The sequence below is a fragment of the Scyliorhinus torazame genome, chromosome 7 (assembly GCF_047496885.1).
Source record: "Scyliorhinus torazame isolate Kashiwa2021f chromosome 7, sScyTor2.1, whole genome shotgun sequence".
NCBI lineage: Eukaryota > Metazoa > Chordata > Chondrichthyes > Carcharhiniformes > Scyliorhinidae > Scyliorhinus > Scyliorhinus torazame.
In genome coordinates this window covers 113,213,752-113,229,221 of record NC_092713.1, presented here as the reverse complement: position 1 = coordinate 113,229,221, position 15,470 = coordinate 113,213,752, and the positions used below count along the sequence as shown (strand labels likewise).

General features: G+C 53.2%; 1 protein-coding gene across 2 annotated transcripts in view; it reads left to right on the top strand.

The window, feature by feature from the left end:
* Window positions 1-15,470, top strand: part of LOC140426469 (podocin-like) — a 96,231-nt gene that overhangs the window by 72,192 nt on the left and 8,569 nt on the right. For both annotated transcript variants that reach the window (XM_072511283.1, XM_072511282.1), the window contains one exon: window positions 3,816-3,894. In XM_072511283.1, coding sequence (XP_072367384.1) covers window positions 3,816-3,894 — 79 coding nt within the window. The remainder of the gene's footprint in view (window positions 1-3,815; window positions 3,895-15,470) is intronic.

Genomic DNA, 15,470 nt, shown 5'->3' with positions numbered 1-15,470 from the left:
CTCTCCTGATGGTCCCGCCCCACTCCCCCACCCCCGATGGTCCTACCCCACTCCCACACCCACACCCACACCCTACTCTCCCGATGGTCCTGCCCCACTCTCCCCACCCCACTCTCCCGATGGTCATGCCCCACTCCCCCACCCCACTCTCCCGATGGTCCTGCCCCACTCTCCCCACCCCACTCTCCCAATGGTCCTGCCCCACTCTCCCCACCCCACTCTCCCAATGGTCCTGCCCCACTTTCCCACCCCACTCTCCCGATGGTCCAGCCCCACTCCCCCACCCCACTTTCCCGATGGTCCTGCCCCACTCTCCCACTCCACTCTCCCGATAGTCCCGCCCCACTCCTCCACCCCACTCTCCCAATGGTCCTGCCCCACTCTCCCACCCCACTCTCCCGATAGTCCCGCCCCACTCTCCCCACCCCACTCTCCCGAAAGTCCCGCCCCACTCTCCCCACCCCACTCTCCCGATAGTCCCGCCCCACTCTCCCCACCCCATTCTCCCGATGGTCCTGCCCCACTCCCCCACCCCACTCTCCTGATGGTCCTGCCCCACTCCCCCACCCCACTCTCCCAATGGTCCTGCCCCACTCCCCCACCCCACTCTCCCGATGGTCCCGCCCCACTCTCCCGATAGTCCTGCCCCACTCCCCCACCCCACTCTCCCGATGGTCCCGCCCCACTCTCCCGATAGTCCTGCCCCACTCCCCCACCCCACTCTCCCAATGGTCCTGCCCCACTCCCCCACCCCACTCTCCCAATGGTCCTGCCCCACTCCCCCACCCCACTCTCCCAATGGTCCCGCCCCATTCTCCCCACCCCTCCCAGACCTTCACCCCATCCTTTCCCCCCAATGCACATATCCCCTCCTTAACCCCCTCCTTACCTCCTCCTCAGTTCCCTCTCAGTGATCCTCGACATCCTTGCTCTACCACTCCTTCTAGGTGTGTCCCCAGGATGCACATCAGAGGTGGAGGCAGCCTGCTGCTTACCACATCTCATGACCTTACCACACCCCTGATGGGTGTCCTCTGGGGGCTCTGGGACCGGAGGGCCCCGGCACACTTGCCGGCGGCACATGCCCCGCCGTGCCGCACTGTACTGGGTGCTGATTGCGAGATGCGTTGTCAGGGGGGTGAAACTCGGGTGAGCTGGTAGCCAACGTTGCCACTCTGTAGGATGGCTCCAGGTTGACACCCAGTGCCTCCTCCTCCCGGTCAGTGCGCATAGAGGCCTAGGGGTCAGCTCGGGACGGAGGGGCAGCTGAATCGAGGACCGACCGCCCTTGGTCTGCCAGCTCTGGCGGCTCCCCAATGTCTGCAGCATGATGTCAACACTCTCGGCAATGCTCTTCAATGACTGGGACAAACTCTCCAGTGCCCTGACAATGCCCACCTGAGACTGGGACATGCCCCGCAGTGCCTTGACAATGCCCACCTGAGACTGGGACATGCTCCGCAGCGCCTTGACAATGCCCACCTGAGACTGGGACATGCTCTGCAGTGCCCTGACAATGCCCACCTGAGACTGGGACATGCTCTGCAGTGCCTTGACAATGCCCACCTGAGACTGGGACATGCTCCGCAGTGTCTTGACAATGCCCACCTGAGACTGGGACATGCTCCGCAGCGCCTTGACAATGCCCACCTGAGACTGGGACATGCTCCGCAGTGCCTCAGCAATGCCCACCTGAGACTGAGACGCGCTGTCGAAGAGCTCAGCCATGGCCATCACCAACTGAGCCACCCCTTGGCACTTCCCAAATGCTGCCAACGTCGTGCACCAGGCTCTCCATGCGAGCGCCACCCTAGCAGTGTTGGCCTCTGCGCCACGTATTGCCAGCGACATCTCATGCATCCGTAGCCTCTGGGACTCTTCCAATTGGCTATGGATCTGCTGGAGTGTCGCCGACATCCCCCTCTGAATCTCACGGCCGCACCCTCTTGGCTGCATCAGCTCCGGGTCATTGACCTTCTTGCGGCAGTGGGTGTCAGTCCTCCTGGTCACGCTCACAAGCTGACTGCCACTGCCACTTCCTCTCAGGCGGCGCTGCTGCCCCTTGCTGAATGTCCGAGACACTCAGGGAAATAGGGCATCCCGTCTGGCCTCGACCGTTTCAAGTAATGTACCCAGGTCAGCATCCCTGAATCATGGGCCTGGTCGTCTCTGTGACATTGCTATGAGCTGAGTGGGGTTGGCTGTGCAGGATCGGCTCGCCCTTGTTGGCAGGGGGCTGGCGAGCACGGTCCCGGTGAATCAGCCGGCGAGATCATTATTTGCAGTGAGAAGACTGTGGGGCCTCGTTAAGTGGGTCAATTAACGTTTTATAGCGGGACGGCCTCGTTGGGCCGAGTGTTGGGAAGATCGCGGCAGCTTCTGCTTGCTACCACACTTAGAAACGTTTCCACTAAATCGCGCCCTATGAAAGGAAGCCTGCTTTTCTTCTTGTGGCATTTTTTTGCTTCGAGGCATTCGATTAATTTTCTGTTGATTTTTGTTTTGAAAGATACTCTGGATAGGGTCCTACAATATTTTCAATTATTTGTTCTAAAAATTAAATCCTACATTTGTTTTGAATTCCAGCATTTTTGTTTCAGTTGAAAACCTGCATTAACCGTAGTTTAATTGAGGCACATGAAGGTAGCGTGACCTGAAGGCTCGACATGTTATGCTGAAGCCAATCACTAGGATTGCCACAAGGGCAGTGTGTATCTGAGCTGTATATGGCATTGGATTCTCCTATCCCTCAGCCACCTCTTTCTTGGTGGCATGCCATTCAATGGTGGCGGGATTCTCTGCTCGTAATGGGATTTTCCATTGAAGCCACCACACGCCGATAGGAAATTTGTGGGCCGGGGTGTGGTGCCAGTGAGAAAAGAGAATCCCAATGACCAGGGAATTCCGGCCCTGATTTTTGCTTTGGACAAGAAAATAAATGCCTGCTGCGGGATCTTCTGCTTCGCCGGCAGCGCACCCAGGGGCGCGGGTCTCCTGACGGTGTGGGATGGCCGCAGTAGGCAACCCCATTGGCCAGCTGCCAGAGTAGAGAATCCCGCTGCCGGTGGGGGGTGGGCGCTGCGCCGAAAAATAGGGCTAGCGGGACGGAGTATCCTGCTCCTGGGCTCCAATGGCTTTAATTAAAAAAACTGGCCAAATCCATTGTGAACCAGCTTAGGTTACCAAAGCAGAGGTCAGTTTGAACCGGAGGATCCCAGAACTAGAATTTTTAATAAGCAATAGGCAGTGGCTTACCTCTACATGTAAAATTCACTTCTGTTGAGAAATGTCCAATATAGGGAGCTGGGTTCTCCGGTCTCCCAACCACATGTTTCTCAGCGGTGCTACGTTCGCTGGCAGCGGGATTCTCTACTCTCGCCGCTTAGCAATGGAGTTTCCCATTAAAGCCACTCCATGCTGCGGAAAACCTCCATGGGAGGGGTGTGCTGCCAGCGGGAAAGGCGAATCCCAACAGCCGGAGAATTCCAGCCAATGTCTGACCCTGAAAGGCATGGCCACTTGAGTTCACTTGATTGAGTTGGACAACTCTGTCAAGTTCCGAGGTCACACAATGTGAAAGACATTAATTCCAAAATGGCAGGGAGAGGGAGCAGGGTAAATGACATCAGTTTAATATTCAAACTTTGCTAACTCGCCATCTGAAGTTAGGATAGTATTGCCTGACTGTAATTACTGGTATTCTTTCTTTAACACTTGCCCAATGTTAGAATTGAGGCTGACAGTGGAGTGAAATTGCAGGCCTTGATGCAGTGAAGGATAACATTCCATTAACAGTTACCTAACTTTGGTCACAGAAAAGATGTGCGTCTGCCAGCAGAACTTCAGTATTCATTAGCGGTGGAAGCAGAAGCACACAGGCGAGCCAAAGCCAAGGTAAGGAAATGCTGGATTATCCACAAGAGATTGTAAAGTATCAAAGTCAATTCATCAATTGTTTTAATGCATAAACAAAGAGACACCATTATAAACTAGGAGTCATTGCTTTTCCAGATTAAGAGAGAGTGTTGGGGTGGGTGGTAGTGGTGAGAGACAGATCCTCTGATAAACATTTTCTTAACATAATTTGGAAGGATGAAAAGATAAGTGAGCCAGGCTGGATTAAACCCAAGAAATAGTTGTATTCAGCTGGCAGTGATACCCAGCTCTGTCGATTTGTCACATCGGGCCCAACCGAACGGCCCTGTCATGACCGACTCAGGACGCAACGAGGGTGTTAAATCTCATGAGAGGCCTCTCACGGGATTTGCCACACATGGGATGCCTCGCGAGATCGCGCAAGATGTCGCGATCTGGATCTTGCCCTCACTGGCTAGCTACGCTCACTTAAATATGTCTGCATTGGAGTCTTCCAAGGCCAGCACCTGGGAGACCTCGCCACACAAACCAGGCATAACAGCACTTGGGGGCTCTCCTCGGCCATCGAAAGCCCCCGGGTGGTCAGGTTCTGGGCAGGGTGGTATGCTGGCACTCCCGCTGCCACCAGGGTGTCTTGGCATTGCCAGCCTGGCACTGTGGAACTGGCCCTGCCAGCCTGGTAGTGCCACCCTGGCAAATGAAGGTGAGTGCAGCCTTGGCGGGACGTTCCCAGCCGAGACCCAAAAGAAAACCGAGCCCCATTTGATAGCCGGGTCATTCTTGGCACTACAGGCGTCGAGAAACATCCCGTTAAACACGCCCATGATTTGAAATACAATACCAGCTTCTTACATTAACATTGAACATTTGAGCTGTTCATTAGTAGAATCAATAGAATGATACAGTGCAAAACTCCCCACTCTCCTATCCTTTCCCTGTAGCCATAAAAACATTTTCTCTTCAACTGTTTATTCAATACTCTGTTGAAAGTTATTTTTGAATCTGTATCGACCACTACTTCAGGCAGTGCATTCCTGATCACAAACATTTACTGACTAAAAAAAAGTCTCCGCTGACTATTTTGTCAATCTTCTTCAATCCATGTCCTCTGTTTATTGAGCCTGTTGCCATTGGTAACAGCTTCTCATCACTTACTCCAAAAGCTTCCAGAATTTTCTCTTAACCTTAAATATCAGGGGGTTGGATAGGGTGGACAGTGAGAGCCTTCTCCCACGGATGGAAATGGCTGGCACGAGGGGACATAACTTTAAACTGAGGGGTAATAGATATAGGACAGAGGTCAGAGGTAGGTTCTTTACGCAAAGAGTAGTGAGGCCGTGGAATGCCCTACCTGCTACAGTAGTGAACTCGCCAACATTGAGGGCATTTAAAAGTTTATTGGATAAACATATGGATGATAATGGCATAGTGTAGGTTAGATGGCTTTTGTTTCAAAGAACAAAATACAAAGAACAAAGAAATGTACAGCACAGGAACAGGCCCATCGGCCCTCCAAGCCCGTGCCGACCATACTGCCCGACTAAACTACAATCTTCTACACTTCCTGGGTCCGTATCCTTCTATTCCCATCCTATTCATATATTTGTCAAGATGCCCCTTAAATGTCCCTATCGACCCTGCTTCCACTACCTCCTCCGGTAGCGAGTTCCAGGTACCCACTACCCTCTGTGTAAAAAACTTGCCTCGTACATCTACTCTAAACCTTGCCCCTCTCACCTTAAACCTATGCCCCCTAGTAATTGACCCCTCTACCCTGGGGAAAAGCCTCTGACTATCCACTCTGTCTATGCCCCTCATAATTTTGTATACCTCTATCAGGTCGCCCCTCAACCTCCTTCGTTCCAGTGAGAACAAACCGAGTTTATTCAACCGCTCCTCATAGCTAATGCCCTCCATACCAGGCAACATTCTGGTAAATCTCTTCTGCACCCTCTCTAAAGCCTCCACATCCTTCTGGTAGTGTGGCGACCAGAATTGAACACTATTTTGGTGCAACATCGTAGGCCGAAGGGCCTGTACTGCGCTGTATTGTTCTATGTTCTATGTTCTATGTTCTAAATAAAGATTAAAACACTCAGCAGACTACGTCAGCAACTGTAGAGAGAAACAATGTTAACCATTCAAGTCTCAGACCTTTTGTCAGATTTTTCTTGTCACTATTTTAATGCTTTGAAACTTTCCAGATAGGTAGTGTCTACATCAGAAGCTATCAGGATTTTGAAGATTCTACCATGGTCATTGCTCCTGGGAAAAAAAAGTTTCCTGTTTTGCGCCTTGTAAAATAAAAATTCTTAACTTGCCATATTTTTCCTCTTACCTCAATGTTAGACTCAGAACAAATCACACATCTACTCCCATTCCTTCCCCGAACCTCAAAACTAAAGTCTGTAAAAGTTCATTGCTGCCCTCAATATCATCTACAATCTTTTACAAACGGACATACTCTCTCATGCCAGTAAAGAGTTTGGTCTGACCCTCAGCCTCAGGAAAACAAATGTCATGGATGTTACCCTACTGCCATCCATCAGCATTGGCATTGTAATACTGGAGATTGTTGATAGCTTCACATATCGAGGCTCCATATTCGGCCTCAATCTATCACTTGGTACAGAAATCAACACATGCATCACAGGAACAGCAGCTGTTATGTCCAAGTTGAGTAAGAGAGTGTAGGACTTCCGGGTACGGCGATGACCAGCTAAGTCGCACGTTTCGGCAGCTCCCGGTGGAACGGACTTTTGGGCTCTTAATAGGAGCCCCAGCGGCAATTTTAACGGCTAAAAACACTGTGCGGTAAACCAGAAGGGAATCCCCCCAGACACGCATGGAAAAGGAAGAGGAAAGCGGCCGGATTGCGGAGGATCCTCTAAAGCAAGCTCAAAGCAAGATGGCGTCGGAAGGTGGCCATTTGGTATGGGGCCCGGACGAACAAGAGTTCCTGCGGCGCTGTGTGGAAGAACTGAAAAAGGAGATGAAGAAGGAGCTGCTGGCCCCGATATTACAGGCGATTGAAGGGCTAAAGGAGGAGCAAAAGACCCAGGAGCAGGAGCTTCGGGTCGTGAAGGCAAAGGCCGCTGAAAATGAAGACGAAATACAGGGCCTGGTGGTGAAGAGAGAGATGCACAAGGCACAGCACAAAAGGTGTGTGGAAAGGCTGGAGGTGCTGGAGAATAATTCGAGGAGGAAGAATTTAAGGGTTCTGGGTCTTCCCGAAGGCGCAGAGGGGGCGGATGTCGGGGCATATGTGAGCACGATGCTTCGCTAGCTAATGGGATCGGAGGCCCCGGCGGGCCCTTTGGAGGTGGAGGGAGCTTATCAAGTTATGGCGCGAAGACCGAGGGCTGGAGAAATACCTCGAGCTATAGTGGTGAGGTTTCTCCGCTATAATGACAGAGAGATGGTCCTCAGATGGGCAAAGAAAACTCGGAGCTGTAGGTGGGAGAACGCGGTGATCCGCGTATACCAGGACTGGAGTGCGGAGGTGGCGAGAAGGAGGGCAAGTTTTAATAGGGCTAAGGCGGTGCTTCACAAAAAGAAGGTCAAATTCGGAATGTTGCAGCCGGTAAGACTGTGGGTCACACACCAAGGGAAGCACCACTACTTTGAGACGGCAGAAGAGGCTTGGACATTTATTGTGGACGAGAAGCTGGAATAGGCGGGCGAGAAAAAGAACGTTTGGGACAAAGTGGTGGGGTGATTATGTGGGGTGAGGGGGGGAAAAAAAGGGGGAGGGGATGATTTTTCAAGTTGTTAATCTTGCGACCCTGTAACTTTTCTCTCTTCCCCATGTTGTGGGGGAGGGGGGGAGGGAGGATGAGGAACTGTAGGCGCCGGTTATTAGGGGCGGGACCAAGTGGGAAACACGGGCTTTGTTCCCGCGCTATGGTAATTATGGCGGGAACAGGGACGCAGGAAGGAGGGGGCCTCGTACAGTGGGGGCCGAGGACAAGGGGGGAAGCCGAGGTCAGCCAGAGTTTGCTGACTTCTGGGAGCAACATGGGGGGTGCAACTACGCTAGAAAGGGATCTAGCGGAGGGGGGGGGTTAACTGGGTTGCTGCTGCTAAGGAGAAGGGGGAGCTGGTATGGGGTGGGGTGGTCGAGGCGGGAGGGTGCCGTCGGAGGGATATACGGGTACGTGGGAACCGGGTGAGGAGCTGGGTTAAAAAAGGGGATGGCTAGTCGACAAGGGGGGGGGGTGTAAAGAGCCCCCCAACCCGGCTGATCACGTGGAACGTGAGAGGGCTGAACGGGCCGATTAAAAGGGCACGGGTACTCGCACACCTAAAGAAATTAAAGGCAGATGTGGTTATGTTGCAGGAGACGCATCTGAAACTGACAGAACAGGTCAGACTACGTAAAGGATGGGTGGGGCAGGTGTTTCATTCGGGTTTAGATGCGAAGAACAGGGGGGTGGCTATTTTAGTGGGGAAACGGGTACTGTTTCAGGCAAAGACCATAGTGGCGGATAGTGGGGGTAGATACGTGATGGTGAGTGGCAGATTGCAAGGGGAGGCGGTGGTCCTGGTGAACGTATATGCCCCGAACTGGGATGATGCAAATTTTATGAGGCGTATGTTGGGGCGTATCCCAGACCTGGAGGCGGGAAAGTTGGTAATGGGGGGAGACTTTAATACAGTGCTGGACCCAGGGCTGGACAGATCGAGGTCCAGGACCGGGAGGAGGCCGGCAGCGGCTAGGGTGCTCAAGGACTTCATGGAGCAGATGGGAGGAGTAGACCCCTGGAGATTTAGTAGGCCTAGGAGTAAGGAGTTCTCGTTTTTCTCCTATGTCCACAAAGTATACTCACGGATAGACTTTTTTGTTTTGGGAAGGGCACTGATTCCGAAGGTGACAGGGACGGAATACACGGCCATAGCTATCTCGGACCACGCTCCACATTGGGTGGACCTGGAGGTAGGAGAGGAAAAAGAACAGCACCCACTCTGGAGAATGGATATGGGATTATTGGCGGATGAGGGGGTATGTTTAAGGGTGAGGGGGTGTATTGAAAGGTACTTGAAGCTGAATGACAATGGGGAGGTTCAGGTGGGAGTGGTCTGGGAGGCGTTGAAGGCAGTGGTTAGAGGGGAACTGATATCCGTCAGGGCACATAAAGGAAAGCAGGAGGGTAAGGAAAGGGAGCGGTTGCTGAAAGAACTTTTGAGGGTGGACAGGCAATATGCGGAGGCACCGGAGGAGGGACTGTACAGGGAAAGACAAAGGCTACACGTAGAATTTGACCTGTTGACCACGGGTAATGCAGAGGTACAATGGAGGAGGGCACAGGGTGTACAGTATGAATATGGAGAGAAGGCGAGTCGGGTACTGGCCCACCAACTGAGGAAGAGGGGAGCAGCGAGGGAGATAGGGAGGGTGAGAGATGAGGAGGGAGAGATGGAACGGGGAGCGGAGAGAGTGAACGGGGTGTTCAAGGCATTCTATGAAAGGTTATATAAGGCTCAGCCCCCGGAAGGGAAGGAGAGAATGATGTGTTTCTTGGATCAGCTGGAATTACCTAAGGTGGAGGAGCAGGAGAGGGCGTGACTGGGAGCACAGATTGAGATGGAGGAGGTAGTGAAAGGGATTGGGAGCATGCAGGCGGGGAAGGCCCCGGGACCGGACGGATTCCCGGTGGAATTTTATAGGAAGTATATGGACTTGCTGGCCCCGCTTTTGACGAGAACCTTTAATGAGGCTAGGGAAAGGGGCAGCTGCCCCCGACCATGTCGGAGGCAACGATATCGCTCCTTTTAAAGAAGGAAAAAGACCCGCTGCAATGCGGGTCCTACAGGCCTATTTCCCTTTTAAATGTAGATGCTAAGATTCTGGTCAAGGTGATGGCGACAAGGATAGAGGACTGTGTCCCGGGGGTGGTCCATGAGGACCAAACCGGGTTCGTGAAGGGGAGACAGCTGAACAAGAACATACGGAGGTTGCTAGGGGTAATGATGATGCCCCCGCCAGAGGGGGAGGCGGAGATAGTGGTGGCGATGGATGCTGAGAAAGCATTCGACAGAGTGGAGTGGGATTACCTGTGGGAGGTGCTGAGGAGATTTGGTTTTGGAGAAGGGTATATCGGATGGGTACAGCTGCTGTATAGGGCCCCGGTGGCGAGTGTGGTCACGAATAGACAGAGGTCTGATTACTTCCGTCTTCATAGAGGGACGAGGCAGGGGTGTCCCCTGTCTCCGTTACTGTTTGCATTGGCGATTGAGCCCCTGGCCATAGCACTGAGGGGTTCCAGGAAGTGGAGGGGAGTGCTTAGGGGAGGAGAAGAACACCGGGTATCTTTATATGTAGATGATTTATTGCTGTATGTTGCGGACCCAGTGGAGGGGATGCCAGAGATAATGCAGATACTTAGGGAGTTTGGGGATTTTTCGGGGTACAAATTGAACATGGGGAAAAGTGAGTTGTTTGTGGTGCATCCGGGGGAGCAGAGCAGGGGATTTACCGCTGAGGAAGGTAACAAGAGATTTCCGGTACTTAGGGATTCAGATAGCCAGGAATTGGGGAACCTTACACCGGCTTAATTTAACACGATTGGTGGAACAGATGGAGGAGGATTTCAAGAGATGGGACATGGTGTCCCTGTCACTGGCAGGTAGGGTGCAGGCGGTTAAAATGGTAGTCCTCCCGAGATTCCTCTTTGTGTTTCAGTGCCTCCCGGTGATGGTCACGAAGGCTTTTTTCAAGAGAATTGAGAAAGGTGTTATGAGTTTTGTGTGGGCCGGGAAGACCCCGAGAGTGAGGAGAGGGTTCTTGCAGCATAGTAGGGATAGGGGGGGGCTGGCACTACCGAGCCTAAGTGATTATTACTGGGCCGCCAATATCTCAATGGTGTGTAAGTGGATGGGAGAAGGGGAGGGAGCGGCGTGGAAGAGATTGGAGATGGCGTCCTGCAAGGGGACCAGCCTACAAGCAATGGTGACGGCGCCGTTGCCGTTCTCCCCAAAGAAATACACCACAAGCCCAGTGGTGGTGGCAACATTAAAAATTTGGGGGCACTGGAGACGGCATAGGGGAAGGACGGGAGCCTCGGTGCGGTCCCCGATAAGAAATAACCATAGGTTTGTCCCGGGGAGAATGGATGGGGGATTTGGAGCATGGCAAAGAGCAGGGGTAGCACAACTGAGAGATCTGTTCGTAGATGGGACGTTTGCGAGTCTGGGAGCGCTGACGGAAAAATATGGGTTGCCCCAAGGGAATGCATTTCGGTATATGCAACTGAGGGCTTTTGCGAGGCAACAGGTGAGGGAATTCCCGCAGCTCCCGACGCAGGAGGTGCAGGATAGAGTGATCTCAGGGACATGGGTGGGTGATGGTAGGGTGTCGGATATATATAGGGAAATGAGGGACGAGGGGGAGATTATGGTAGATGAGCTGAAAGGGAAATGGGAAGAAGAGCTAGGGGAAGAGATTGAGGAGGGGCTGTGGGCTGATGCCCTACATAGGGTAACCTCGTCGTCCTCGTGTGCCAGGCTAAGCCTGATACAATTCAAGGTTCTACACAGGGCGCATATGACTGGAGCACGGCTCAGTAAATTTTTCGGGGTAGAGGATAGGTGTGGGAGATGCTCGAGAAGCCCAGCGAACAGCACCCACATGTTCTGGTCATGTCCGGCACTACAGGGGTTCTGGGTGGGGGTGGCGAAGGTGCTTTGGAAGGTGGTGGGGGTCTGGTCGAGCCAGGCTGGGGGTTGGCTATATTCGGGGTTGCAGAAGAGCCGGGAGTGCAGGAGGCGAAAGAGGCTGATGTTTTGGCCTTTGCGTCCCTAGTAGCCCGGCGAAGGATATTGCTTATGTAGAAGGAAGCCAAACCCCCGGGCGTGGAGACCTGGATAAATTACATGGTAGGGTTTATAAAACTAGAACGGATAAAGTTCGCATTAAGGGGTTCAGCTCAAGGGTTCACCAGGCGGTGGCAACCGTTCATTGACTACCTCACAGAACGATAGAGGGAATGGGAAGGCAACAGCAGCAACCCAGGGGGGGTGGGGGGAGGACTCGGGCGGGTTCTCAGGGATGCCTCTGTATATGTATAGATATTTGTACTAGGTAATGTATATTGGACTGTTGGATTGTATTTTTGGAGAGTAATTATTTTTGATCAGGCAGTTGCCATTTAGTTTTTTGTTTATATATTATTTATTTATTTGTTAAAAACTGGTCACTGTTCCCCTCTAGAGTACAACCACATCTTTCCAACTGTTTATTGTAGTTGATGATGAACTTCCCTGCCTGTTTTCCATGGAGTTATTTTATTTGCTGATCGACATGTTGCTTTTTTGACTCCTTTAGGCATGCCCGAGCATTCGCAGTATCAAGGGATGTTCTGGCAGAGTTGTAACCAGTGGTTATTGGCCTACTGCCTAGCTGTGTGTTAGAATTTACTTGAGCGGCTCTTCATGCATTCAGAGTCTTGTCAATCACATCTCTCTTGTAATTAATGGGGGCAGACCGATTGACTTCGATGATAGGCTCCCTTACAGTGCTGTTAGACTCAAACTGCTCTTGCTTCCCATATGCTGAGGGTGCAGTAGTGTTGATGGTGTGCTGAAGTATGTTGCATTTCACTTCTGCACTCTGTGGAATGCCTGTTCAATCGAGTTGAGGAACTGTTGGGTTTTATCTGGGTCGGCAATATGTTTGACGTTAATACAAACATAGGTGACTCAGTGGTTAGCACTGCTGCTTCACGGCGCCGAGGACCCGGGTTTTATCCCGGTCCCGGGTCACTGTTTGTGTGGAGTTTGCACATTCTCCACATGTCTGCGTGGGTCTTACCCCCACAACCCAAAGAAGTGCAGCAGAGGAGGATTGGCCACGCTAAATTGCCCCTTAAATTGGAAATTTGAAAAAAAGTATATATATAATAACACAAGCACTGCATTTCTGACCTGAATGAAAACGCTTCAAGGGTTTCACCCTAACACTGGTGCACACTCATTTGAGAATGTTGTTTAGGGAAACACAGCTGGTGCCAATGCCCTGGTCTTAGATATCTCTGGAATACCATGTGGCATGGTTTGTTCTGAAATAGGGTATTAGTTACACAAAGCTGGTGATTGTAGCCTTTGTACTTTTCATTTATCTTTCCCAGTCCATGATGTTCAATGATGTTCGAGGGAGGAGGGACATGCCTCATGGTCCAAGCCATTTCTTGTGTTGAAATCCCCCAGTACACAAAGCTGTTTTCACTTAGGGACTCTGCTGATAACAGCGTCAAACTTCTCATAGAATAGGGCAGGATTCTCCATCGGCTGACGCCGGAATCAGGAGAAGCAATTGAGAGAGAATCATGTGTGAGACGAAGGTCGTGGCCTGCGCCGGGCGCCTGACAGAATGCCATGCTCAGGTGCCTCGATAGTGCTCTACTCAATGTGTTCTATACGCAAATACAGTAAATGCCGCTCGCATATCATTAGCGGGTCTGACCCTGTATTCTCCGGAGACTCCGCCTCCGCCCGGTGGAATTACTGACGGCGAGTTCCACTTGTGGTTTTAAAAATCAAGGTACAGGCGCTGAGGCTGATGTAGGAAAGAGAGGAGGTGGGATATGCAGAGGCACGATCATGGGCTGGCTGAGGGATGAGGTTTGCGAGGCTCGGTTGGGGGGCGGGGGCTGTGGGGGGGGTGGGTGACCAGGGGATGGGCCGTAGGGCCCCCCCGGGACCGGGATGCCCAGGCACGGACACGGGCCGCCATTGCTGCAGCCTGTAAGGCAACCACCTTCCTCAGAACCCCACTGACTGGTACCCCCACCCCCCCCATCACCTGCACCCCAGCCCCCATCCTCCACTCCCCCAGCCCCCACCCCACTAACTCCCACCCCTCCCAACCGTCCGCCACCTGCCAGCGTGGCAGCATGCACCCCATCCAAGGGCAACGCCCACAGTAGCCCCTGCAGGAAGGTGCCAGACAAGGGCCACATAGCATACTGGGCAGCGCCAGCCACCAGTACCCCTGGCAGCTGGGATGGGCACCAGGATCAGAGGCCCCCACGGTGCTGGGCACCGCGGGGCCAGGGGTGCGGAGGGCAGAATGCCAGGCGGAACAGCCGGGATGTGTGTGGGAATGGGAAGGAGGGGGAGAGGAAGGGGGACATGCAGGGACAGGGTCTGCAGTGCAGACCAGGGCCACCATATTGCCCGGTGAACCTGGTTAGGCACAGAGTTATGCACCATGTTAACATATCTCACTGTCACACCCTGCAGACTTTGGAATTCAACCAGGAATGGTGGCCTTCAGCCTGGTTGCTGCAACACTGGGGGATGCACTGAGGCTGTACGAGCTGGAGCTGCGCAAGGAAGACCCTGCAGCAGCAGAGCCAGCCCCAGAGGAACAGGAGCCAGCGGTGAAGATGGAGTGCCGGCTGCCCAACAAGCCGAGGAAGAAATGTGAAGGAGGCACCGCACAAAGCCTCGTGTGTACTGGCAGCGCCTGTCATTCGGGGACCTGCCGGATCATGGTAGATCTGGCACTGCGGAGTGTGGGGGAGCAGTGGCTGTAAAGGTGATGGTCGATCTGAACGTGTATGCCACTGGGTCCCTCCTGGTGCTGAGTGGGGACTTATCTGGGGTCTCACTGACCTCAGTGCACAGGTGCATCCGTGCCTTCTTGGAGGCCCTATACGCCAGGTCAGCACAGTATCTCAATTTCAATGTGGAGCAAGCCCATCAGGATACCCAGGCAGTGGGGTTCACTATCATCATCGGCAAGATGCCCCAAGTCCATAGAGTGATTGGCGGGATGCATGTCCCCCTACGAGGACAGTCCCATGACAGGCCAGTCTTCTCAAACCGAAAGGGGTTGCACTCGGTGAATGTGCAGCTGGTGTGTGACGAGAAGCACATCATGCACGTCTGCGCCCAATACCCAGACAGTGTGTACGAAGCCTTCATCCTGGCACACTTGAAGGTTCCTGAAATCTTCGAGGCGCACCCCCAGGTGAGGGGTTAGCTCCTGTGACAGCGGATACCCACTACAAAGCGCCCATGCCGCAGTTAGGGGTGTGATCGATGGTGCTTTGGCATCCTGAGGATGCGGTTCAGGTGCCTGCACTGCTCAGGAGGGGCCCTCCAGTATTGTACTAGGAGAATCTCCCACATCGTGGTGGCCTGCTGCGTCCTCCACAACATCGTGTAGCAGAGGGGCAACTTGCTAGAGGATGATGATGAATGCCGGGTCTCGTCCGATGAGGAGAATGAGGGGAGGGTGAGGATGGGCATGTCATGGGGCCCAGGCACGGACACGGACAGGTGGCCGCACAACATGAGCCCATGCTGATGCGCCCTAATCGTCTCCAAGTTTGCCGACTAGGGGGCCTGGCCGACGGCACGAATATCCCATCCCATACCCACACCCCCCACTTCTCCCAGCTACCAGCCCCTCCCATGACCACCCATCCTGTGCCACCTCCCCTCCCCATGCAACCTGCTCTGTGATTCCTACCTGCCTCACTACGAGGTGGGGGCCCTGGGTTGGCAGTAACAGTGGGTCTGGTCCATGGGATGGAGGATGATGCCAACCCGCTCTGCGATGTGCTCTGGTCCTCCTAATCGTTTGACAA